Below are 27225 nucleotides of genomic sequence, written 5' to 3' on the forward strand. Positions count from 1 at the left end.
TTTGTTATCGCTATTTCTCAGATAGTACTGAAGGGATCTGTCTCAAATTTTATATGTAGGTTCCCCTAGGGACCGTGTAATGCACATTGTATTTTGGGACCGATCGGTCAACAAGATGGCCGCCAGGCAGCCATCTTGGATTTTGTTATTCAAAGTTTGTTATCGCTATTTCTCAGAAAGTACTGAAGGGATCTGTCCCAAATTTCACATGTAGGTTCCCCTAGGGCCCTAGTTGTGCATATTGCGATTTGGGACCGATTGATCAACAAGATGGCCGCCAAGGAGTCATCTTGGATTTTGATAGTTGAAGTTTGTTACCGCTATTTCTCAAAAGGTACTGAAGCGATCTGTCTCAAATTTTATATGTAGTATGTTTGAAAAAGTTTAAAAAGTAGAGAAAAGATCCATCTTTCCTTTGTCAGATATATATCATTCTTTGGTGGGCGCCAAGATCCCTCTGGGATCTCTTGTTTGTGATACTGTTCAGGCGACACATCCCCACTTATGTGGAATTCTTGTTAGTCCACCTAATTAATAGTAGTTAACAATGAGAATGTGACTGTTATTAGCTGAGAGTGCGTGTGCGGGATGGTGGCAGCCCTCGACGCCAGGATGTGAGACTCTTCACAGTGACAATCAAAAGGAACTTTGATAGACCGGTCTTCAATACTGCTGCATATGCCCAGATCATCCTAGAGAACGCTGCAGTCGATAGCTCTGTCATCAACATCCAGGCTACAGATTCAGATTCTGCCGTAAGTCACCACAAAAAACAACCTATTAATACTTTACCTATTTTATATATATCAACAATAAATATAATAGCTAATTGTTTTTTGTTTTGAATTTTGCAATCTACTTTCTAAACATCACTTCATTCATGGAAAGTAAGTGCAAATATTTTCTGAAGTTAATACAGAAAATTCAAAGAAATTTTGATGTTATAGAAAAGCGGTGCATTGTTTGCCATTTTTGTATTGCAGGCCCCATATGACACAGTGCGATATTACTTCACCAATGAACCACAGCGATTCCTTCTCAACACACAGACCGGACTCATTACAGTCAGGCGCTCACTTCTTGGAGAAACTCAGACGGAATTCCTTGTAAGGATTAAAAAGGAACAAAATATTATTGTGATAGAATTAATTTCTAGGCGGTATGAATACTTAATTTACAAACTTTTTTTTTTCTTTTTTAGATTTTACTATTTTAAGGGAAATAATTGTAACAGGGTGCAGGATTTACAATAAATTTAATACCTGCCTCTGCCAGGGATCAAACTCAGGACCTTTGGATTACTAGTCTGACGTTCAACCGATCGAGCTAAAGAGAAGTTCTCTCTAGCCGAGCGATATATTGCGGCTAGTATTGACCAGGGTTACATAATGAATGTAGGTTTATCTGTTCCAGTACTCTGAGTATGCCCAGAGAAATAATGAATGTATGTTTATCTATTCCAGTACTCTGTGTATGCCCAAGACATGGCAGAGCCCCCGTTGACCTCCAGCAATATCCCACTCAACATTACTGTCATTAGGAATAACTTCCCACCTGTGTTCACCAATCTACCAGATGCATCAATAAGAGTGGACGCCGACATCACTTCACCAGCCAACATATTTATGGTTCAGGCTACTGACGCTGATACTGTTGTAAGCACTACTTATTTTGATTTTGAAAATAAAATATGTAAAGTATTTGTTGCCAATAAATTTTTTGTGTTTCATAAGAAACACCTTTTTTATTAGCATTGTAATCAATATGTTGTACATTAGGCATAATTTACTACCTACTTAAACACATGTTGTACATTAGGCATAATTTACTACCTACTTAAACACATGTTGTACATTAGGCATAATTTACTACCTACTTAAACACATGTTGTACATTAGGCATAATTTACTACCTACTTAAACACATGTTTTCATGTTAGGCATAATTTACTACCTACTTAAACACATGTTGTACATTAGGCATAATTTACTACCTACTTAAACACATGTTGTACATTAGGCATAATTTACTACCTACTTAAACACATGTTGTACATTAGGCATAATTTACTACCTACTTAAACACATATTTTCATGTTAATGAATTATCTGTTTTTATTGTAAACATTTATATTTATTGATTTCTTGATGAACATTGCTTTGATCTGATTGTTAAGTATGATGAATGTTTTATGATGTTATTTTTCAGGCACCGTTTAACACGATAACTTACAGTATAATTGGTGATGATTTGGTGCCAGGATTGTTCGTTGTTAATCCTACCTCTGGTCAGGTCACACTCACCGGCGACCTGTCCACCTTCCCCGAGGAATATCTCAAGGTCAGTTAACATCATAGGATTTCAGGTTTATTTTCTCCATATCATGACAAATGTATTTTGCTATTTTTTGTTTAGTTTATAGTTTGTTTGACCTATCGTTTGTTTAGTGTATAGTTTGTTTGACCTATTGTTCGTTTATTACAGATACGCTTGGTAGCCAGTGATGGTGGCTCACCTCCCAAAACTGACACCGAAATCCTTTATGTGAATATCACACGTAACCTGAGGTCACCATTCTTTGGTGTCACTGGTTATAATGCGGAAATCTTGGAAACAGAACCTTTGGCTAGGAGTATTTCTGAAGTGACTGCTATTGATACAGATACTGTGGTAGGTTTTGGTTATATATATATAATATTACTACAATTGATACTGTATTTCTTTATATCAGAAAATTATAATTATATTCTAATCAAATTATGGCAATACTTAGCAATCTGCTAAAAACACTATGCAGCCTGTTGACATGGGCAGATACCTCAAAATTACGATTAAACAGTACCATTAATAATATTAATTACTGGAATATAAACAAAAAGATTTATTAGTTCACTTTAAAAGTAACAAATGTATCCAAAGGGAATGACATACGTTCAATAATGAAGTTAGGACAATGATGACTGAAATCATGACTGTGAAGTCAGGACAATGATGACTGGAATCATGACTGGTAATGGTTGTCATCAAATATCACCTTTATTTTACAGGCTCCTAATAATGTCGTGCAGTATTCAGTGATGGGCATGATCAAATGTCAACTTTATTTTACAGGCTCCTAATAATGTCATGCAGTATTCAGTGATGGGCATGATCAAATGTTACCTTTATTTTACAGGATCCTAATAATGTCGTGCAGTATTCAGTGGTTGGCATGATCAAATGTCACCTTTATTTTACAGGCTCCTAATAATGTTGGGCATGATCAAATGTTACCTTTATTTTACAGGATCCTAATAATGTCGGGCAGTATTCAGTGATGGGCATGGTCAAATGTTACCTTTATTTTACAGGCTCCTAATAATGTTGGGCAGTATTCAGTAATGGGCATGATCAAATGTCACCTTTATTTTACAGGCTCCTAATAATGTGGTGCAGTATTCAGTGGTTGGCATGATCAAATGTCACCTTTATTTTACAGGCTCCTAATAATGTGGTGCAGTATTCAGTGGTTGGCATGATCAAATGTCACCTTTATTTTACAGGCTCCTAATAATGTGGTGCAGTATTCAGTGGTTGGCAATACTAAGGGATTAGAATACTTCTTGGTGGATGCTAACTCTGGAGTTATATACTTGAAGAAAGATCTGAGGGCAGATAATGACAATGCTACCGTATACACTGTAAGTAACTTACAATATCAATATGCCATAGGTACATTTCATTCTGATCTGTTGATATGCCATAGGTACATTTCATTCTGATCTGTTGATATGCCATAGGTACATTTCATTCTGATCTGTTGATATGCCATAGGTACATTTCATTCTGATCTGTTGATATGCCATAGGTACATTTCATTCTGATCTGTTGATATGCCATAGGTACATTTCATTCTGATCTGTTGATATGCCATAGGTACATTTCATTCTGATCTGTTGATATGCCATAGGTACATTTCATTCTGATCTGTTGATATGCCATAGGTACATTTCATTCTGATCTGTTGATATGCCATAGGTACATTTCATTCTGACTGTGATGCCATAGGTACATTCATTTGATCGTGATATGCCATAGGTACATTCATTCTGATTCTGATCATAGTTTGATATGCCATAGGTACATTTCATTCTGATCTGTTGATATGCCATAGGTACATTTCATTCTGATCTGTTGATATGCCATAGGTACATTTCATTCTGATCTGTTGATATGCCATAGGTACATTTCATTCTGATCTGTTGATATGCCATAGGTACATTTCATTCTGATCTGTTGATATGCCATAGGTACATTTCATTCTGATCTGTTGATATGCCATAGGTACATTTCATTCTGATCTGTTGATATGCCATAGGTACATTTCATTCTGATCTGTTGATATGCCATAGGTACATTTCATTCTGATCTGTTGATATGCCATAGGTACATTTCATTCTGATCTGTTGATATGCCATAGGTACATTTCATTCTGATCTGTTGATATGCCATAGGTACATTTCATTCTGATCTGTTGATATGCCATAGGTACATTTCATTCTGATCTGTTGATATGCCATAGGCATTTAAACTTTATTTTCATCTGTTGTTTTCATTGTTTTGGAGTTATGAAAATAACAATAATTTATGGCATTTATTTCAGAGATCAAATGGTGATGCCATATTTTACATGATTTTGCAAACTTAATGTGACCACGATGTCAGGTTTTTGTTTTAGTATTATGTAAATCTAAAACACATAAGAGTTAATCTTGTTGGAGGAATTTTAGGATAGAACGTGATGTGTTTTATGTTGCTGTGTTATAGGTGATTGTATCTGCTAATGACCTTGGATCACCATCTAAAGCCTCCACCAACAGTGCTACTGTCACAGTGACTGTACATAGAAATCTCAATGTGCCAACCTTCAGTAATTCTAACTATGTCGTCAATGTGAACCGAAATGCTGTCATTAACCAGAACCTGGGCAGTATATCTGTGTCAGACAGTGATACTAGAGTAAGTCTGACCAGATCTATAAAACACAACAACTATATAAACAATGTATTTGCCTCATCACTTCAACGTTACAATATCCTAGATTTTTGTGTTTATGAAATATCCTACTTTTTACGTTTATTTTCTTGATTTGTGATAATCTACTTTTCTCAACACTCCCATGACTTTCTAAAGGATTCCATCAAAGTCCATTGAATGTTAACATTATATGTATCAAGTCCATTGAATGTTAACATTATATGTATCAAGTCCATTGAATGTTAACATTATATGTATTAAGTCCATTGAATGTTAACATTATATGTATTAAGTCCATTGAATGTTAACATTATATGTATTAAGTCCATTGAATGTTAACATTATATGTATTAAGTCCATTGAATGTTAACATTATATGTATTAAGTCCATTGAATGTTAACATTATATGTATTAAGTCCATTGAATGTTAACATTATATGTATCAAGTCCATTGAATGTTAACATTATATGTATTAAGTCCATTGAATGTTAACATTATATGTATCAAGTCCATTGAATGTTAACATTATATGTATTATGTCCATTGAATGTTAACATTATATGTATCAAGTCCATTGAATGTTAACATTATATGTATTAAGTCCATTGAATGTTAACATTATATGTATTAAGTCCATTGAATGTTAACATTATATGTATTATGTCCATTGAATGTTAACATTATATGTATTATGTCCATTGAATGTTAACATTATATGTATTAAGTCCATTGAATGTTAACATTATATGTATCAAGTCCATTGAATGTTAACATTATATGTATTAAGTCCATTGAATGTTAACATTATATGTATTAAGTCCATTGAATGTTAACATTATATGTATCAAGTCCATTGAATGTTAACATTATATGTATTAAGTCCATTGAATGTTAACATTATATGTATTAAGTCCATTGAATGTTAACATTATATGTATCAAGTCCATTGTTATTAAAAAACTAATCCATGACGTTTTATTTTCTTTCTAGTCACCATTTAATACATTTACTGTGAACACCATTGGAGATGGTATTACCACCTCACTGTTCTATCTTGATGGTACTACCATCCGAGTGACATCAGCTGCTAACCTGCAGGCCGACTCTGGGGAGTTGTACCAGGTAATAATAGTCTCCTACGACATGTACAGTTACAGTGTTATATTCACTAAGATGTGTAAAGTTGAGATTACAAGTTATATATATAAATATGATGATGTTTTATATTAAAGTTGAGATTACAAGTTATGTATGTATATATGATGATGTTTTATATGATGACTTTTTATTTTAAAGTTGAGGTTACACGCTGTATGTATATATGATGATGTTTTATATGATGACTTTTTATTTTAAAGTTGAGGTTACACGCTGTATGTATATATGATGATGTTTTATATGATGACTTTTTATTTTAAAGTTGAGGTTACACGCTGTATGTATATATGATGATGTTTTATATGATGACTTTTTATTTTAAAGTTGAGGTTACACGCTGTATGTATATATGATGATGTTTTATATGATGACTTTTTATTTTAAAGTTGAGGTTACACGCTGTATGTATATATGATGATGTTTTATATGATGACTTTTTATTTTAAAGTTGAGGTTACACGCTGTATGTATATATGATGATGTTTTATATGATGACTTTTTATTTTAAAGTTGAGGTTACACGCTGTATGTATATATGATGATGTTTTATATGATGACTTTTTATTTTAAAGTTGAGATTACACGCTGTATGTATATATGATGATGTTTTATATGATGACTTTTTATTTTAAAGTTGAGGTTACACGCTGTATGTATATATGATGATGTTTTATATGATGACTTTTTATTTTAAAGTTGAGGTTACACGCTGTAGATGGAGGCAGCCCCCCGTTGACCTCCACATCTCTGGTTACTATCAATATGGTTAGAAATCTGCTTAGCCCCAGATTTGATTTACCATCCTATAATGTGTCGATTCTGGAAACCACTGGGACAGGCATTGCCATTTTCACCGTGTCTGCCACAGACGATGACCCACCCGTAAGTTAGCTTTTCTCTGTGATTACAGTTATTCTGTCTTATTATATTGTATTTAGTTTTGTGAAAGGTTAAAGGAAAAACAATTTTCTGGTAATTTGACTAGCTAGTTTAAATATTCAGGTTGGCTTATTATTGCAAGTCTAGATGAATATCAACTTATACTCAATGTTTAGATTGTTTTTATTTTGGAGTTGTCCTGTTTATTATAGAATGCCAACAACAGGATTACGTTTGAACTAACAGGAGATGCTACAGCAACACAATACTTTTACGTGAACCCCTCTACTGGTGAAGTTACACTTTCACAAAGCATTGTGGGAACTGGTGTCAGTCCATTCAGGGTAAGAATCACTTTCACAAAGCATTGTGGGAACTGGTGTCTGTCCATTCAGGGTAAGAATCACTTTCACAAAGAATTGTGGGAACTGGTGTCGGTCCATTCAGGGTAAGAATTACTTTCACAAAGAATTGTGGGAACTGGTGTCAGTCCATTCAGGGTAAGAATTACTTTCACAAAGAATTATGGGAACTGGTGTCGGTCCATTCAGGGTAAGAATTACTTTCACAAAGAATTGTGAGAAATGGTATCAGTCTGGCCATGATGCTATTGAACCATCATGTTTATGAATTACAGTTGACCTCTGTCTGTATTGTGTGTATTGATGATAAGTTGTACCTTTGTCTATTTGCAGTTGACGATCACCGCCAATGATAACGGCAACCCATCCCTCAGCACATCAGTATCAGGAACTGTGTACGTTGAGGTAGACCCCACTCTTCAGTTCACTGCTCCCAGTTATTTCAGGACTCTCTCAGAAAATACAGCTGTCTCATCACTGGTACAAACAGTAACAGCGAACCCAGGGGTAAGTAGGGCTTCTTTATTCTCCTATCATTAATTCCAGGGGTAAGTAGGGCTTCTTAATTCTCTTCCCATTAATTCCAGGGGTAAGTAGGGCTTCTTAATTCTCCTCCCATTAATTCCAGGGGTAAGTAGGGCTTCTTAATTCTCTTCCCATTAATTCCAGGGGTAAGTAGGGCTTCTTAATTCTCCTCCCATTAATTCCAGGGGTAAGTAGGGCTTCTTAATTCTCCTCCCATTAATTCCAGGGGTAAGTAGGGCTTCTTAATTCTCTATCATTAATTCCAGGGGTAAGTAGGGCTTCTTAATTCTCCTTCCCATTAATTCCAGGGGTAAGTAGGGCTTCTTAATTCTCCTCCCATTAATTCCAGGGGTAAGTAGGCTTCTTAATCTCCTTCCCATTAATTCCAGGGGTAAGTAGGGCTTCTTAATTCTCCTCCCATTAATTCCAGGGGTAAGTAGGGCTTCTTAATTCTCCTCCCATTAATTCCAGGGGTAAGTAGGGCTTCTTAATTCTCCTCCCATTAATTCCAGGGGTAAGTAGGGCTTCTTAATTCTCCTCCCATTAATTCCAGGGGTAAGTAGGGCTTCTTAATTCTCCTCCCATTAATTCCAGGGGTAAGTAGGGCTTCTTAATTCTCCTCCCATTAATTCCAGGGGTAAGTAGGGCTTCTTAATTCTCCTCCCATTAATTCCAGGGGTAAGTAGGGCTTCTTAATTCTCCTCCCATTAATTCCAGGGGTAAGTAGGGCTTCTTAATTCTCCTCCCATTAATTCAGGGGTAAGTAGGGCTTCTTATTCTCTCCCATTAATTCAGGGGTAAGTAGGTTCTTAATTCTCCTCCCATTAATTCCAGGGGTAAGTAGGGCTTCTTTATTCTCCTCCCATTAATTCCAGGGGTAAGTAGGGCTTCTTAATTCTCCTCCCATTAATTCCAGGGGTAAGTAGGGCTTCTTAATTCTCCTCCCATTAATTCCAGGGGTAAGTAGGGCTTCTTATTCTCCTCCCATTAATTCCAGGGGTAAGTAGGGCTTCTTAATTCTCCTCCCATTAATTCCAGGGGTAAGTAGGGCTTCTTAATTCTCCTCCCATTAATTCCAGGGGTAAGTAGGGCTTCTTAATTCTCCTCCATTAATTCCAGGGGTAATAGGCTTCTTAATTCTCCTCCATTAATTCCAGGGGTAAGTAGGGCTTCTTTAATTCTCCTCCCATTAATTCCAGGGGTAAGTAGGGCTTCATTAATTCCAGGGTAAGTAGGGCTTCTTAATTCTCCTCCCATTAATTCCAGGGGTAAGTAGGGCTTCTTAATTCTCCTCCCATTAATTCCAGGGGTAAGTAGGGCTTCTTATTCTCCTCCCATTAATTCCAGGGGTAAGTAGGGCTTCTTAATTCTCCTCCCATTAATTCCAGGGGTAAGTAGGGCTTCTTAATTCTCCTCCCATTAATTCCAGGGGTAAGTAGGGCTTCTTAATTCTCCTCCATTAATTCCAGGGGTAAGTAGGGCTTCTTAATTCTCTCCCATTAATTCCAGGGTAAGTAGGGCTTCTTAATTCTCCTCCCATTAATTCCAGGGGTAAGTAGGGCTTCTTAATTCTCTCCCTTATCTAAAGGTTTAATTCCAGGGTAAGTAGGGCTTCTTAATTCTTCTCCCATTAATTCCAGGGGTAAGTAGGGCTTCTTAATTCTCTCCCATTAATTCCAGGGGTAAGTAGGGCTTCTTAATCTCCCATTAATTCCAGGGTAAGTAGGGCTTCTTAATTCTCCTCCCATTAATTCCAGGGGTAAGTAGGGCTTCTTAATTCTCTCCCATTAATTCCAGGGGTAAGTAGGGCTTCTTAATTCTCCTCCCATTAATTCAAGGGGAAGTAGGGCTTCTTATTCTCCTCCCATTAATCAGGAAGTAGGGCTTCTTAATTGGATATTCCTTGTTTAGTATGTAACCCAAACCTAAGTTAGGTGATATTCCTTGTTTAGTATGTAACCCAAACCTAAGTTAGGTGATATACCTTGTTTAGTATACAACCCAAACCTTTGTTAGGTGATATTCCTTGTTTAGTATGTAACCCAAACCTAAGTTAGGTGATATACCTTGTTTAGTATGTAACCCAAACCTAAGTTAGGTGATATTCCTTGTTTGGTATGTAACCCAAACCTAAGTTAGGTGATATTCCTTGTTTAGTATGTAACCCAAACCTAAGTTAGGTGATATTCCTTGTTTAGTATGTAACCCAAACCTAAGTTAGGTGATATACCTTGTTTAGTATACAACCCAAACCTTTGTTAGGTGATATTCCTTGTTTGGTATGTAACCCAAACCTAAGTTAGGTGATATACCTTGTTTAGTATGTAACCCAAACCTAAGTTAGGTGATATACCTTGTTTAGTATACAACCCAAACCTTTGTTAGGTGATATTCCTTGTTGAGTATGTTGATAACAGTTTTTTGTTTATTACAGCCTGGCATTGTTTATACTATTGTTGGACTGAGTGATGCACCAGATTTCTTTGAAGTTGATTCTACGTCTGGACAAATAACATTATCACAAGCTTTGACAGCCGATGTCATCAAACGCTCACAGTTCACAGTATGTAACATTGACACATTTTTATTGATTTGCTTTTCAAATATGCCATTATAACCACCTTGAAATTGATCCATTTAATATGAAGATTCCTTTTTGGATGACCTTATAATAAACCAGGTGTCTAATTCGCCTTATAATGAAACATGACTTATAGAAGATGATTATGAGAAAAGAGACAGTGATTTATAGAAGATGATGATTAGAAAAGAGACAATGATTTATAGAAGATGATGATTAGAAAAGAGACAGTGATTTATAGAAGATGATGATTAGAAAAGAGACAGTGATTTATAGAAGATGATGATTAGAAAAGAGACAATGATTTATATAGAAGATGATGATTAGAAAAGAGACAATGATTTATAGAAGATGATGATTAGAAAAGAGACAATGATTTATAGAAGATGATGATTAGAAAAGAGACAGTGATTTATAGAAGATGATGATTATAGAAAAGAGACAATGATTTATAGAAGATGATGATTAGAAAAGAGACAATGATTTATAGAAGATGATGATTAGAAAAGAGACAATGATTTATAGAAGATGATGATTAGAAAAGAGACAATGATTTATAGAAGATGATGATTAGAAAAGAGACAATGATTTATAGAAGATGATGATTAGAAAAGAGACAATGATTTATAGAAGATGATGATTAGAAAAGAGACAATGATTTATAGAAGATGATGATTAGAAAAGAGATGATTTAGAGATTATTAGAAAAGAGATGATGATTAGAAAAGAGACAATGATTTATAGAAGATGATGATGAAAAGAGACAATGATTTATAGAAGATGATGATTAGAAAAGAGACAGTGATTTATAGAAGATGATGATTAGAAAAGAGACAATGATTTATAGAAGATGATGATTAGAAAAGAGACAATGATTTATAGAAGATGATGATTAGAAAAGAGACAGTGATTTATAGAAGATGATGATTAGAAAAGAGACAATGATTTATAGAAGATGATGATTAGAAAAGAGACAATAGTTATCATTTGTTAAGGATGTCTGAGAAAATGATGTCTACTGTGGTTTGTTTTAGATAAATATAGAAATATGGATCAAACCAAGTAATGTGTATTTGTGTGTATTAGGTGAGAGTGATGGCGACTAAAACCTTCCCCAACGGACAGCAGACAGCCACTGTAGATGTTATTGTCACAGTGACCAGGAATGAGAACCCGCCGCGGTTTAACCAGTCTCTGTACACGGCCACTGTCAGTGACCAGAGCCAGCTAGGCTCTATACTGGTACAACTCTTCGCCACAGATCTCGACACACAGGTAAATCACAAGATATTCCGGTAGTATGTTTTAATTCTGGAAACGCTGTATCGATTTAAGAAGTTGGGATGATGAATTTTGTTTACATTATAACATGATCTATACATCCTATTCATTTGATTGTTTGTTTACTAGGATGTGTTACTGTACAGCATGGTGAACCCAACAGCACAGTTAACAGATCAGTTTTACCTGGGACCAGCTGACGGCAGCATCAGCCTCAAATCTCTGTTCACCACAAACACCGTCCCAGTTTTCCAGGTAATATTCCTGTAAAAGTTTTCATGGATGATAGGTTAACTAGGTAAAAAAAATCATCGATAATAGGTTAACTAAGTAAAAGATTTCATTGGTAATAGAACTAGGTAAAAGATTTCATTGATAATAGGTTAACTAGGTAAACATGCTTCGGGATAATGTAATTAGGTAAAAGATTGTCCTGGCAATGACTAAATGTTTTGCTCCAGCCATTCGTTGATTATTTATTTTCTAGTTTGATGTTCGTGTGAGTGACCAGTCGAGCCCGGAGAAGACTGATGATGCTACAGTGAGAATATCTGTAACACGGAACACAGACTCGCCGGTGTTTGTTAACCCTCCATATAGTACTGGTATCAACTATAATCAGGCCACTAATGTAGCTATCTACACTGTCCAGGCGACCGACAACGACTTAACGGTAAGGGCCTTCACCTAATACTCAGTGGTGATCAACAGATCTTAGTATTTTATTTTGGGTAATCAGGACCATTTAAATGACCACTTTTACATATCTCAGGGAACATTAATGGGTATTATCAATGACTATTTTTGCATATTTTAGGGTGCGATGACATATGAAATCAATGGGTACTACTCTGGACCTCAGTTTTTCCAAATTGGTTCCACTTCTGGTAGCATCAGTCTACGCTCCAGCATTGCACAGGATAATGCAGGTTCCTACACGGTAAGTCATCAGAAAGTTCAGGTTCCTACACGGTAAGTCAACAAAATGTTCAGGTTCCTATACGGTAAGTCATCAGAAAGTTCAGGTTCCTACACGGTAAGTCATCAGAAAGTTCAGGTTCTTACACGGTAAGTCATCAGAAAGTTCAGGTTCTTACACGGTAAGTCATCAGAAAGTTCAGGTTCCTACACAGTAAGTCATCAGAAAGTTCAGGTTCCTACACGGTAAGTCATCAGAAAGTTCAGGTTCCTACACGGTAAGTCATCAAAAAGTTCAGGTTCCTACACGGTAAGTCATCAGAAAGTTCAGGTACCTACACGGTAAGTCATCAAAAAGTTCAGGTTCCTACACGGTAAGTCATCAGAAAGTTCAGGTACCTACACGGTAAGTCATCAAAAAGTTCAGGTTCCTACACGGTAAGTCATCAGAAAGTTCAGGTTCCTACACGGTAAGTCATCAGAAAGTTCAGGTTCCTACACGGTAAGTCATCAGAAAGTTCAGGTTCCTACACAGTAAGTCATCAGAAAGTTCAGGTTCCTACACGGTAAGTCATCAGAAAGTTCAGGTTCCTACACGGTAAGTCATCAGAAAGTTCAGGTTCCTACACAGTAAGTCATCAGAAAGTTCAGGTTCCTACACGGTAAGTCATCAGAAAGTTCAGGTTCCTACATGGTAAGTCATCAGAAATTTCAGGTTCCTACACGGTAAGTCATCAGAAAGTTATGTGCTAAGTAGATACATGTATATTGGTCCAGGTTTTTGATAAATTTAACCAAATGAAAACAATACATTGTACATATAAAACAATACATTGTACACATAAAACAATACATCGTACATATAAAACAGTATATTGTACATATAAAACTGTCAAACAGATTTACTGTGTACATTGGTTTTTGAGTTTTTGCAATAAATTTTTGCTATTTTTACCTGATTTCTATCTTTAATTTTTGCATTAGATTTTTGTTGTTGTATGTTGACCTCATTTCTATGTTGACAGCTTGGATTGATAGCTTACGACAGTGACTACCCTGCTGACACTGCCACTACCAATATCACTATTACCATCAATCAAAATCCCAATGCTCCCACCTTCACCCAGGCCAGTTATGTGCGCCAGATCAGTGAAGAGTACCCCCTTGGTGTCAGCCTCATTCAGCTCCAAGCTTCTGATGCTGATGGAGTAAGTTCACCTAATTTTTTCTTCTCAAGTAACGTGTAAGCCCCAAATATTTTAACAATTTTATTTCATTTAACCATTTTTATTACTTTGGTTTAAAGGTTATGTTATTTAAACATGCTTGGATGAAAAAATAAGTGTATTAAGAATTTCTGATTTAGCATTGTTTATTTTAAAACTGTGAATTATTGTTTTATTTTAACAGCATGCCCTGAGTTATTCCCTGATCAATTCTAATCCAAGTAATGGACCTGACTTTTTCTCCGTGAATTCAAACTCGGGTCTGGTAACGGTACGGTCACAGCTGAGTGGTTCTACCAACAACAACTACCAGGTATTTATAGTTTCATGTTTTACTAATAAATTTATTTTACATGAATTGTGAAACAGTTACAGTTTCTTTTTCTTACCTGCTTATTTTTTTTCAGTTTTACAATACTCAGATACATTTAAAGTTATACTTGAATAATTGTTACTTTGACCTAGATGTATTTGGATTTTTATACCAACTGCAGGGCGCTTGGGATAATGCCACGTTTTGCGGCTCCTTGTATTTTCGTTATACATTTTAAATAGCTATAATGGTGATTTGCCAAATTCATCATTGTGCTAACAAGATTGCTTGTGCTAAAGTCCATTAACAGTAATACCTTGTCTAAGATGTCTGAGTAAATACTAAACTGTTTTTGTAGCTCACCTTCCAAGTTGTTGATGATGGTGTGCCATCCAACTCAGGAACTAACCTTGCCACTGCCTCTATAACCATCCTAAGGAACGCTAACTCGCCATTGTTTGCTGGTAACTACCTTAGGACTGTCAACGAGAATGCCACTGTAGGAACAAGTATTGTCCAAGTGGCTGCTACAGACGCCGATACCAGTGTAAGTTATCACAGTATCTGTTCAGTATCAAAAACATTTATATTCGTTTTCATTTTCATTGCTATTTCAATAGTGAAAAGTAAACAGTAATAAATAACTGAATGATTTTTCAATGATTTCGTTTATTTTAGCCGCCTGAATTTGGACGTATCACTTACTCTCTGATTGGTGATGAAAACTTTGGTTCGCTGTTCCGTCTCAACTCAACAACAGGGGAGATAACTCTGATCAGTGCTCTTGACCTTGTCAATGTTCCTTTCTATCAGGTAATGTTAAGTTAATGACAACTCTGTTTAATTATGTTATACTCTGTCTGATAAAAACAGGACTTAATCAAAATCTGTCATTCAGGGCATTTGTAGATTGTTCTCTTGTTTATCTCATTGTTGATTGATACAATTGCAAATGTTTTTTTAGCTTTAAAGTTCATTGAGTTGAATGTTTGAATTAAGCAAGGTGCTGGTTATCTTTAGATACACTAAAACAATGACTGGTCATATGCTTGTGTACTTCAGGGCCGTGTTGTTGCCAGGGATGGTGGCTCCCCACCAAGGAGTGCGACTGCCACCGTCCGTGTGGATGTGAACCGTAACCTCCATCGCCCAGTCATTCCATCCCCCGATTACAGTACGGAGATCTCAGAGACTCACGGCATTGATGTCATTACTGTCCCAGCAACAGATGCCGATAAATTTGTAAGTTATCCTATTACTGTATCTTCACTGCAACAGTAATACAGATTTACTTGACTATTCATCTTATTTTCTATTTATCTTTTCAGTTAAGGAGCATCACATATGAAGGAAATTTGCACACATAAATTAACCCTATATGTAAACTGGCTGTTTTGATCATCATTTGCCTTCTAAGCACCATTAATTGAATAATCAATTTGAAGAAAAAAAGCAGCACTAAAAATAACTAAGAGGAACCAGAATGGAGAAATTGATGCGAGTTATTACTTGTATTTTCAGGCTCCTTACAACACCATCACATTTGACATGGCTGATGTAAGCGGTAACAGCTTGACTTATTTCCAAATCGATGAGTCGACTGGTGTGATTGGGGTGAGGACACCGCTCTACATGGACGCCTCAGACAACCGGGTATACATTGTAAGTAGAAATTTCCTAAAGGAAACAAAAAAAGTGGAATGAAAAAAAATATTTTGAAACACAATTCTTATCAAAGTTATTTTGTGACTTCAATGAAATGTTTTGATCCCTTATTAAAACATTGTATGACTAATTGATAATCTTCCTGTCCACTAGTAGTAAGGTCAATGCTTGTAGCATCTGTAAGATGTCAGTGTACTTAATCTCCATGTCATCTTTGTATTTTACTCTTTTGGAATGTCTCTGACTTATTTGTCATGTTTATAAATATATTTGTCATGTTTGTTCCTCCTATTTGTAGATGCGAGTGACGGCTGTGGATGGTGGAAGCCCCAGTCTGCAGTCTCTAGTTACAGCTACAGTTACTATAACAGTGAAGAGAAATGTGAACCCTCCTATCTGTCAAGGCGAGCCTTACACTGCCTCCATCAGCTACAGGGCTCTGGCTGGAGAGACTGTCTTCGACAGAGTGAATGTAACAGACTCTGATACTGATGTATGTAAACGACTACCTCTCAACTCATTCTCAGTAGGGTTTCATCCACATAAAGAGAGACTTTCAGTTGTTTCATATTTTTTCACTCTTTTATCTATTCTTTATTCTTGGTGTTCTTTGTTTTAGATTTCCTTCACTATTAACATATGTAGGTCTTGGTGATATTTTTTATGCAGAAGATATTGTTTGCTTTATTGTTATTTTATTATATTACTTTGATATAAATCTAATTTTATAAGTACTGTGCTGTTATGATGCAGTTTTCAGGTGTCAAAATGCCGCGATTGATCATTTAAGTATTTTAGATCTGAATTTGAGATAGCAGAATACATATCTTTAATAATTAATGTACTACTTGATTTGTGTAGGCTTCCTACAATACAGTATCCTACAGTATCATTGGCGACATCACCACTCAGACATTGTTCACTGTAAACTCCAACGGTCTGATCAGTGCACGTGTACCACTGTCAGCTGCTACTCTCGACCAATACAAGGTAACTATACACTTTACATCCAGCAGCTCTCACTTGTGTAGTCTTGAGTAGCATTATCTTCTGACAGTATGCAGATATGTGGCCAAACTATTAGCAGAAATGAAACTTGACTGATATGATTTCTGTTTAGAAATTAGCAATAATTATCAAATGATAAACCATTATATACTATTGTTGAGAAAAATATGTGTATGAATTTGATAAATTTACCCGAATTTTTTAACTGACTATATCACATATTCAGGCTATAAAGTCCAACAAATATGATTACAGGTCCAGGTACAGGCCATCGATGGTGGATTCCCACAGCTGTACGACATCTGTACCGTCACGGTCACCATCAACAGGAATTTAATCACTCCTACGTTCACTGTGTTCACCAACACCATCACCATCCTAGAGTCTCAGAGTCTGGGTGATACCATCTTTAACTTCCCAGCCCTCGACACAGATGAACAAGTAAGTACATCAAATAGTAGTATGGCTACAGGGCAGATCCAAGGGTTTTTGGGAAAGTGTTAGAGCTTCAGTCCTTCTATAGCCGATCATTTATCTAGCAGTGTGAACATTTTCATTATGTTTAGAAGTGTTTACAATGATGTTATGAACATTTGAATGATTTTCAATATTGTACATAAATGTTTTTCAGTATGTTGAGATTTGTTTATCTTTTTGTCAAATGATTTTCCATTTATGATTGTAATGATTCTAATGAAATGTATTTGATCTTGTAGTCCCCATACAATGAGATGTCGTTCAGTCTTACTGGAGATGCTGACATCAACACGTACTTTGCTGTCAATGAGGCGGCTGATGCTCTCTATGTGAAGAGATCCCTTGTAAACCAGCCTAAGAATACATTCACTGTAAGTACCAAATTAATGTTGATGACTTTTCACCATTTTTCAAATAATTTAATTTTAATAGCAGAGGTGGAAAGTTTTGACAAAATAACTGATTTTAAGTAATATAAGCTGTTTTCAATGTCAGGGATTTATTTTGATACATACATACAATGCAATCCATTTACTGCAGCAACTAAATTTTCTGAGATATTCTATACTTTTAGGCTATCGTGACGGTAACTGACCTGAGATATTCTATATTTTTAGGCTATCGTGACGGTAACTGACCTGAGATATTGTATATTTTTAGGCTATCGTGACAGTAACTGACCTGAGATATTCTATATTTTTAGGCTATAGTGACGGTAACTGACCTGAGATATTCTATATTTTTAGGCTATAGTGACGGTAACTGACCTGAGATATTCTATATTTTTAGGCTATAGTGACAGTAACTGATGGAGGTGGCCTCATCGGCACCAATACCTTAACCCTCACCATCAACATCCTTCGCAACGACTATGATCCATATTTCATGAACGACCCTTACATTGCTGATTTACAACAAAGTGTTCAAGTAGGGGACCTGTTGTTTACAGTGACAGCGGCGGATAGTGACTCAAGTAAAGCTCCGGTAAGTTAACAAGTTTACCATACCAAGGATTAGAAAGTCAGAGAGTCATGGTTGCTTTTGTATTTGATTAGTCATTGCATATCTCGCATGCACCAGTACGAGACATGTAGTTTGTAGAAATACTTCAGTGTGCTTGTTGAATTTGAAATTTCAGTAAATATCTGCCTGATTTTGATGATTTCAGTAAATATTTTGCATGATTTTGATGATTTCAGTAAATATTTTACCTGATTTTGATGATTTCTGTAAACATCTTTGCCTGATTTTGATGATTTCAGTAAATATCTTTGGCTGATTTTGATGACTTCAGTAAATATTTTGCCTGATTTTGATGATTTCAGTAAATATTTTACCTGATTTTGATGATTTCTGTAAATATCTTTGGCTGATTTTGATGACTTCAGTAAATATTTTGCCTGATTTTGATGATATTCTGTATTTTGTTTATAGCTGGCAGGTCCGTACTACCAACTGACGTACTCGCTCCAGGGAGATGATGATGCTCCATCTTTCTTCAGCATTGGGGAAACAACTGGTCGGGTCACAGTGAGATCTGTTCTCACATCCACCAGTTCTACCGAGTTCAATGTAAGTCACAATGATATGTCACATCAACTAGCTCTACAGAGTTCAATGTAAGTCACAATGATATGTCAGATCAACTAGCTCTACAGAGTTCAATGTAAGTCACAATGATATGTCTCATCAACTAGCTCTACATAGTTCAATGTAAGTCACAATGATATGTCACATCAACTAGCTCTACAGAGTTCAATGTAAGTCACAATGATATGTCACATCAACTAGCTCTACAGAGTTCAATGTAAGTCACAATGATATGTCAGATCAACTAGCTCTACATAGTTCAATATAAGTCAGCCTTTTACCTTAGTAAGATATCTTAAATTTTTAACATGTAATGTAATTACATTCTTGCATGTTTTTGCAGTTACGTATCCAAGTATCGGATCAAGGAACTCCACCACGTACAAACACTACCCTGGCGAGAGTTGCTGTACGAAACAATTTTGCTCGTCCCACCTTTAATGAAACCAGCTACTACCGAAGGATCAAGGAGACCAACGTCCTCGGGGAATCCATACTGCGTGTTTACGCTCCAGATGCTGACCTTCTGGTAAGCCCATTGCTACGATTCATTTATCAAATAAGTCACCACATATTAATAATGTTTAAAAATCCTTAAGATATCAGTGTTTGCCAAAATAATGGAAGTAAAACTCTACAGTTGAGGGAGTAAGATAGTATTATAATAATGAGACTTGAAGTTTAAAGAACTTGTGACATCAGTATTTATTGATGTATATGATATCAGACTAACATAAAGAACTTGTGACATCAGTATTTATTGATGTATATGATACCAGACTAACATAAAGAACTTGTGACATCAGTATTTATTGATGTATATGATATCAGACTAACATAAAGAACTTGTGACATCAGTATTTATTGATGTATATGATATCAGACTAACATAAAGAACTGACATCAGTATTTATTGATGTATATGACATAAAGAACTTCGTATTTTATTGATGTATATGATATCAGACTAACATAAAGAACTTGTGACATCAGTATTTATTGATGTATATGATATCAGACTAACATAAAGAACTTGTGATCTGAATATAATAGATAACAAAAAGACTCTGTGACAGACAGAATTTCAGATTTATTGATGTATATGATATCAGACTAACATAAAGAACTTGTGACATCAGTATTTATTGATGTATATGATATCAGACTAACATAAAGAACTTGTGACATCAGTATTTATTGATGTATATGATATCAGACTAACATAAAGAACTTGTGACATCAGTATTTATTGATGTATATGATATCAGACTAACATAAAGAACTTGTGACATCAGTATTTATTGATGTATATGATATCAGACTAACATAAAGAACTTGTGACATCAGTATTTATTGATGTATATGATATCAGACTAACATAAAGAACTTGTGACATCAGTATTTATTGATGTATATGATATCAGACTAACATAAAGAACTTGTGACATCAGTATTTATTGATGTATATGATATATCAGACTAACATAAAGAACTTGTGACATCAGTATTTATTGATGTATATGATATCAGACTAACATAAAGAACTTGTGACATCAGAATTTATTGATGGAAATGACTAACAATTGTTTTTGGTTACAGGCCCCTAACAATGTTGTGGAGTACACTATAACGGCTGGTCCAGAAGACCTCGAGTGTTTCTACATAAACTCTGTGACTGGGGATATTACCCTTCGTCGTTCCCTCCTCACGTCCAACTGCCAGAGCAATCGCTTTGAGGTAATTCTGTCTATTGATATAAATTTTATTTCTTATTTCTATTTTATTTAACTTTATTGAGTATTCTACTTCTTGGTCAGCTGAGAATCCTGTGACGCTCTATAACTATTTTTGTTGGCAGATGACAGTGCGAGCCCGTGACCAAGGCACTCCATTTTTAGAAAGCACAGCCCTTGTCACGATTGATGTGGACCGTAATCAGAACCCACCTGTCTTTGAAAATCTGCCCATAGAACTGACGCCCGGAGTGTCCGAGGATATCGCCGTGGGAGCCGTTGTTTATGACGTTTCTACTTCTGATGCTGATCTTATTGTGAGTTATCTACAATTTATATTTCTCAAGTTTGTCTCACCGTGCTTATTAAATTGATTGAGGAGTCATTTTTGCTGCTTATAAAAAGTATTTTCATTGGCTTAATTATTGATGTTATTGTCTTTATGAATATGATTGGATATAACGTAATTTTTGATGAACTTAAACAGTCACTTGATAATTTCTCTGAGAATTGGCTTGATCAATAAATGTTCTTCTATCAAGGGTTTGGAGAAGAAGAGTGATTTGTGGTAAATGTGTTTTGGTATTATCACCTGTGCATCTCCATAGCACCATAGCACCAGCTTCATTAAGATAAAGATGGATTGGATTATTTGTTGGTTTCCTATTCTACCACATATTGATCTAATAAAAGATTTATATTGTATATATTTCAGGCTCCATTCAATACTATCAGTCATTCCTTGATTGGGGATGACACTGCCACTCAGTTCTTTGCCATCAATGCTTCCACTGGTATCGTCACCGTTAGTCAATCCATCCTGAGCACTGCTAATACTTTCTACAGGGTAAGTCCCCATCACTGTTATCCTTCTATATTGACTTACTTTATACCGGGTAAGATCGATCTCATGCCGATCCTAAATCTATATTGAGGTAAACAAAAGTTTCTCAGAATTTACTTTTTACTAGGTAATTGTCATAAAAATGAATACAAAAAGAAATAAAAAGTTCCTTACAAATTTGACAAGTCTGTTGTGGATGGTAACATTTTCATCTATTTCACAGTTGCGCGTCCTTGCTCAAGATGGAGGCTCTCCTGCCAAGACAGCAATAAGCACTCTACTTGTCAATGTGCGTCGTAACATAAACAACCCTGTGTTTGCACCTGTTAACTATGAAGTGACAATTCTAGAAACCCATCCGTACGAGAGTGTTGTAGAGACAGTGATTGCCTCGGACGCTGACACAAAGGTATGGAGTTCTGAAGACAATTCAAATTATTGTCCATTTTACATGCCTTTAATTTGTCATTTGAACATGATATAACGAGACATATAATAAGATATAGGGTAGTAAGGGCAATGTTCCCACCCTGACTGTTATGAAAACATCGCGACTGACAGTTTGTGATTTATTGTTTATTTACAGGCGCCCCACAACCAGCTGACCTACAGCATCACGTCAGGTGGATTAGGTGCTCAGTACTTCCAGATCAACTCATTGGGTCAGATCACCATTCGCAGATCTTTGATTGACGACGTAGCCGACACTGCAATTTACACTGTAAGCTCACTGTTTTATCATATTTTGAAATTTTGATATTCTGAAGAGCTGTCCTGATACCACGAAAACGTTCAAAGAACGAGTTTTCTTTTTTTTACATAATTTTTTCATCCATAAGGAAAATTTAAATTTATTATCATTATTTATATGATATTATGTTTAAACATTATTTATACGTAGGAACTTTTTTTAATTGTTAAATGCTCCATTTAAATACTGTTGCCTTCTGGCAAATCTTTGTAATTAACCTTATCATATACCAACTTTGTTTATTGTTCAGCTCACGGTAAGGGCTCAGGATCAAGGTGTACCAGTTCTCAACAGTGCTAACTCAGCAAACGTCCGCATCAATGTGATCAGGAATAGAGTTTGCCCTGTGTTCAGGAATACTCAGAAAACAGTGGCCATATCTCAGAGTCAGACCACTCAAACCGTTTTGATTGTTAACGCCACGGATGCAGATAACTCGGTAAGTCTTGTACGTGTACCAAGTAATTTGGTATATGTGAACCATAAAAAGACTGAATGTTCTGGAAAAGAACTGAGGAAAGATTTTGATTATTTCCAGTTTCCCGCTGAGAATATTAAATTTCCAGTTTCAAACTTAAAAAAGTTTTTGTAACAGTATTTGAAATGGATGACTATGACTTCGGCTGTGATTGTTTCCAATATTGATTGATGATGATAAGAGTTAGTCCAACTGTTAACCATTGTCATTTAACATTCACACTGTCCACAGTATTCAGTCTAACTGTTAACCGTTGTCATTTAACATTCACATAGTCCACAGTATTCAGTCTAACTGTTAACCGTTGTCTTTTTATATTCACACAGTCCACAGTGTTCAGTCAGGTCAGTTATTCCCTGATTGGGGATGCTGCATCCACAACATTATTTTCTGTCAACCCTGTGTCTGGAGCTGTCACAACCAACATCAACCTATTCACCGATAGTGGAATCTCCTACCAGGTACAGTATCACCATTAAACACATTCTAGTTATGGTCATTGTATGGTTCTTAGTTTTTTCTCTCAATATTTTTAGGTAATTGTGCTCATTTCCCTTATTTTTAGCTAATTGTGCTCATTGCCTGTATTTTTAGGTAATTGTGCTCATTGCCCGTATTTTTAGCTAATTGTGCTCATTGCCTGTATTTTTAGCTAATTGTGCTCATTGCCCGTATTTTTAGCTAATTGTGCTCATTGCCCGTATTTATAGCTAATTGTGCATATTGCCTGTATTTTTAGCTAATTGTGCTCATTGCCCGTATTTTAAGCTAATTGTGCTCATTGCCCGTATTTTTAGCTTATTGTGCTCATTGCCCGTATTTTTAGCTAATTGTGCTCATTGCCCAGTTTAAAAGCACACCTACGATTTATCAAATTTACAAAAAAGTAATTGTGTATGGTTCTGTTAAAACATAATTTAAATGTGAGGTTACACCAGAAGAAAACTTAAATCGTCACTGTTGTGTAATCTGAGGTTACACCAGAAGAAAACTTAAATCGTCACTGTTGTGTAATCAGAGGTTACACCAGAAGAAAACTTAAATCGTCACTGTTGTGTAATCTGAGGTTACACCAGAAGAAAACTTAAATCGTCACTGTTGTGTAATCTGAGGTTACACCAGAAGAAAACTTAAATCGTCACTGTTGTGTAATCTGAGGTTACACCAGAAGAAAACTTAAATCGTCACTGTTGTGTAATCTGAGGTTACACCAGAAGAAAACTTAAATCGTCACTGTTGTGTAATCTGCTATAGTCATTTAAGGTAGAAATTAATTGCCATTTAAACATGCAGTATTATATATATTTATACGTGTTTCTTCAGTTGAGAATACAAGCCAGTGATGGTGGAACTCCGTCCTGTGAAGTGGTCGACATATTTACTGTCAATGTCAACAGGAACTTAAATGATCCTGTATGGGAGAACACACAAAGTCCAAACTACTATGAAACAACCATCTTAGAAACTCAGTCTGTGTCTGTGCCTTTCTTCACCGTGTCGGCCTCGGACTCGGACGACAGAGTAAGTAATCCATGTGAGGATGTCTCATCTCCTAGAAAGAAAAACAAGTCCTATTAACCTTACCTGTGTAGAATCTGATTGTATTGTGTGGGTCATTGACTGGCCGCAAATCAGTAATTAGTAATTCAGTGATTGAAATATTATACAGATTCTAATATTGTCTTTGCTGTTAAACCAGTGCTTTCTTATCTTCATAAAAATCCAGAATCTGCTAACTCTCTGGATGTTTATCCTTTCAGTCACCACATAGAGATGTCTCTTATGTGTTAACGACAAATACCAACATATTCCGTATCGATGCAAACGGACAAGTCTTCCTACGCTCAAGTCTCGTATCGGGCACTGTGAACCAGTATACAGTATGTACCTTACTGACTATATTGAAGTTTTATGTGAACCAGTATACAGTATGTACCTCACAGACATTGAATCAGTATTTAGAATACACTTTTATTTATCAAAAAGTAACAGTCAATTTAAGATTTCAATCTATAAATGTTTCTTCCTTTTATTTGAAACATTCCAACAGAACGTAATTGTCCAAATTAGACTGAGATAAATTGTTTAATGCTTTATTAGCTAGATATCTTTATAGCTATTATCCTATCTTCATCCTGATTATTGCTCTCTGGAAAATCCTAATCATTTGCTGTGTGAATCACAGGTTGAGATGCTTGCGAGAGATAATGGCGTACCAACAAGTCGGACTAGTGTTACTGGCACTTTAGTCGTGAATGTTCGCCGCAACCTGTTCGCACCAGAGTTCACAAACCTTCCTCAGGCCATTAGTATTAACCAGAATACTTCCATTGGAACTCAGATCTCCACCATCACAACCCGAGACAATGACACTGTTGTAAGTATTTCAAAGTTATTCATTAGTACTCAATTGTTTTAGGTTTTAATTACTTGCTTTATTAGCTAGATATCTTTATAGCTATTATCCTATCTTCATCCTGATTATTGCTCTCTGGAAAATCCTAATCATTTGCTGTGTGAATCACAGGTTGAGATGCTTGCGAGAGATAATGGCGTACCAACAAGTCGGACTAGTGTTACTGGCACTTTAGTCGTGAATGTTCGCCGCAACCTGTTCGCACCAGAGTTCACAAACCTTCCTCAGGCCATTAGTATTAACCAGAATACTTCCATTGGAACTCAGATCTCCACCATCACAACCCGAGACAATGACACTGTTGTAAGTATTTCAAAGTTATTCATTAGTACTCAATTGTTTTAGGTTTTAATTACTTGCCTCAATTATGACGAATGTTACATGTATTTTATTACCTTGTAAATATAATTACATTTGCCCACAATGACATTTGTGCTCTATTATATACCTCCACAATGACTTTTATAGTGGTTAATTCTACTTCAATGTGGATTATGTCCCTTGACACCTTTAGAGACACTAGTGTGATTGCCGCTTGATTATATCTAATAACTGAAACATTGATTGTAATACTTGTACGTATTTGTTACCTATAATGATTGTTGTTATTTTCTAGTCTCCATTTAACGTGATTGAGTATACAGTCATTGGTGACAGCGCTGCCCCGTCTTTCTTCTCTGTAAATTCCGTCAATGGAGCTGTCAGACTTACGGATGCCATCAACACCGATATAACCGACATTTACATGGTAACTTTATATTCTGTTTTCATAAATCAACATTCACTCACTGATGTAAGAGTATGTATGACAATGTGACAATTTCGAGTAAGAGTGAAAAATGCTTTTCTTTGGTTACATGTGCATAATGTCTCACAGATAACAACCATTTTATTTCTCTTTCCAACAGCTGCGTGTTCGTATTTTGGACGGAGGCACCCCTCGCAAGTACAGTGACAATGTCTTGACCATTGTTGTCAACAGGAACTTGAATCGACCAATTTTCTCTGATACATTCATCCAAAGTGAAATATTGGAAATTCAAAATGTTGGTGAAGCATTTGCCACTGCCTCTGCATCAGATGCTGACAATATTGTAAGTACATTTAGGGTTCAAAGCTATCTGCTCTGGTCCTTGATCTATTCTCTTATGACTTTGCTGTACCTCTGTTATCTAGAAGAGTTTGTACCCAATAAAACATTTACTCATGATGAAGATGTATACATAATCAAATGCAAAAGGATTATACATCAACAAAAGTCGACTGTTGCTGATTTTGATATAATCATCTTAGAATGTAGTCAAGCTACAAGTTAATTATTTTGATTAATTTTGTTTTGTTTGATAGAGCCCGAATGGAGATGTGCGCTATTTCCTTATCTCTACCAACACCGACGTCAACAATTACTTCAGTGTAGATGATGTTAGCGGCGCAATAATGCTGAAAAAACTGCTCTTAGACTATCCAAATGCAGCCACACGCTTTACGGTCAATGTAAGTCGCACCCAAATATATGGCTAAGATCTCCCCCAAAATTTACAGGAAATAACGCTAAAAACTTTTACAAATTGTGTTAAAAACTTTCAATATCTATTATGATCCCTCACATTATTTCCTTTTGCACGAAAAAGACATGACTTAGGCTGTTGTAAGGCATGATTATGTAGTTTGTAACATCACACTTTTTAGTTCCAAGTTGGAGCTCGGGACATGGGTAGCACATCTCTGACTGCGCTGAACCCTGCGACTGTTGAAGTGACTGTGGTGAGGAACACACAGCCGGTATTTACACAGGAGCCCTACCTATCCACTCTAGGACAGTTTGATGTTCCCGGGACACTGGTCTACACACCCACTGTACAGAACCTGGACAATGATGTAAGTTAATGGATTAACATTGTGTTATTGTTTTATAATGTAATAGTATTTTAGTACTAAAAATCATATATTTTTTTGCTATGAAAAAGCACAAATTATCTAATTATATGTTGTGAAAAAATGA

At 35.8% G+C, this 27225-nt stretch overlaps 1 protein-coding gene across 1 annotated transcript in view; it reads left to right on the forward strand.

The window, feature by feature from the left end:
- LOC138324185 (uncharacterized) overlaps window positions 1-27225 on the forward strand; it is a 145774-nt gene that overhangs the window by 45490 nt on the left and 73059 nt on the right. The window contains exons 49-92 of the mRNA XM_069269265.1: window positions 570-755; window positions 984-1106; window positions 1464-1655; window positions 2209-2340; window positions 2485-2670; window positions 3543-3680; window positions 4807-4998; window positions 6009-6140; window positions 6873-7058; window positions 7268-7399; window positions 7751-7924; window positions 10377-10505; window positions 11610-11798; window positions 11934-12059; window positions 12292-12477; window positions 12622-12744; window positions 13748-13930; window positions 14133-14261; window positions 14620-14808; window positions 14940-15074; window positions 15324-15503; window positions 15783-15923; window positions 16225-16419; window positions 16788-16916; window positions 17190-17375; window positions 17651-17782; window positions 18201-18395; window positions 18846-18983; window positions 19345-19530; window positions 20601-20738; window positions 20860-21051; window positions 21450-21581; window positions 21802-21987; window positions 22165-22299; window positions 22580-22768; window positions 23134-23268; window positions 24131-24328; window positions 24568-24687; window positions 24993-25184; window positions 25335-25526; window positions 25840-25971; window positions 26132-26317; window positions 26571-26717; window positions 26913-27101. Of these exons, the coding sequence (XP_069125366.1) occupies window positions 570-755; window positions 984-1106; window positions 1464-1655; window positions 2209-2340; window positions 2485-2670; window positions 3543-3680; window positions 4807-4998; window positions 6009-6140; window positions 6873-7058; window positions 7268-7399; window positions 7751-7924; window positions 10377-10505; window positions 11610-11798; window positions 11934-12059; window positions 12292-12477; window positions 12622-12744; window positions 13748-13930; window positions 14133-14261; window positions 14620-14808; window positions 14940-15074; window positions 15324-15503; window positions 15783-15923; window positions 16225-16419; window positions 16788-16916; window positions 17190-17375; window positions 17651-17782; window positions 18201-18395; window positions 18846-18983; window positions 19345-19530; window positions 20601-20738; window positions 20860-21051; window positions 21450-21581; window positions 21802-21987; window positions 22165-22299; window positions 22580-22768; window positions 23134-23268; window positions 24131-24328; window positions 24568-24687; window positions 24993-25184; window positions 25335-25526; window positions 25840-25971; window positions 26132-26317; window positions 26571-26717; window positions 26913-27101 (7107 nt within the window). The remainder of the gene's footprint in view (window positions 1-569; window positions 756-983; window positions 1107-1463; window positions 1656-2208; window positions 2341-2484; window positions 2671-3542; window positions 3681-4806; window positions 4999-6008; window positions 6141-6872; window positions 7059-7267; window positions 7400-7750; window positions 7925-10376; window positions 10506-11609; window positions 11799-11933; window positions 12060-12291; window positions 12478-12621; window positions 12745-13747; window positions 13931-14132; window positions 14262-14619; window positions 14809-14939; window positions 15075-15323; window positions 15504-15782; window positions 15924-16224; window positions 16420-16787; window positions 16917-17189; window positions 17376-17650; window positions 17783-18200; window positions 18396-18845; window positions 18984-19344; window positions 19531-20600; window positions 20739-20859; window positions 21052-21449; window positions 21582-21801; window positions 21988-22164; window positions 22300-22579; window positions 22769-23133; window positions 23269-24130; window positions 24329-24567; window positions 24688-24992; window positions 25185-25334; window positions 25527-25839; window positions 25972-26131; window positions 26318-26570; window positions 26718-26912; window positions 27102-27225) is intronic.

Source organism: Argopecten irradians, chromosome 5 (genome assembly GCF_041381155.1).
Source record: "Argopecten irradians isolate NY chromosome 5, Ai_NY, whole genome shotgun sequence".
NCBI lineage: Eukaryota > Metazoa > Mollusca > Bivalvia > Pectinida > Pectinidae > Argopecten > Argopecten irradians.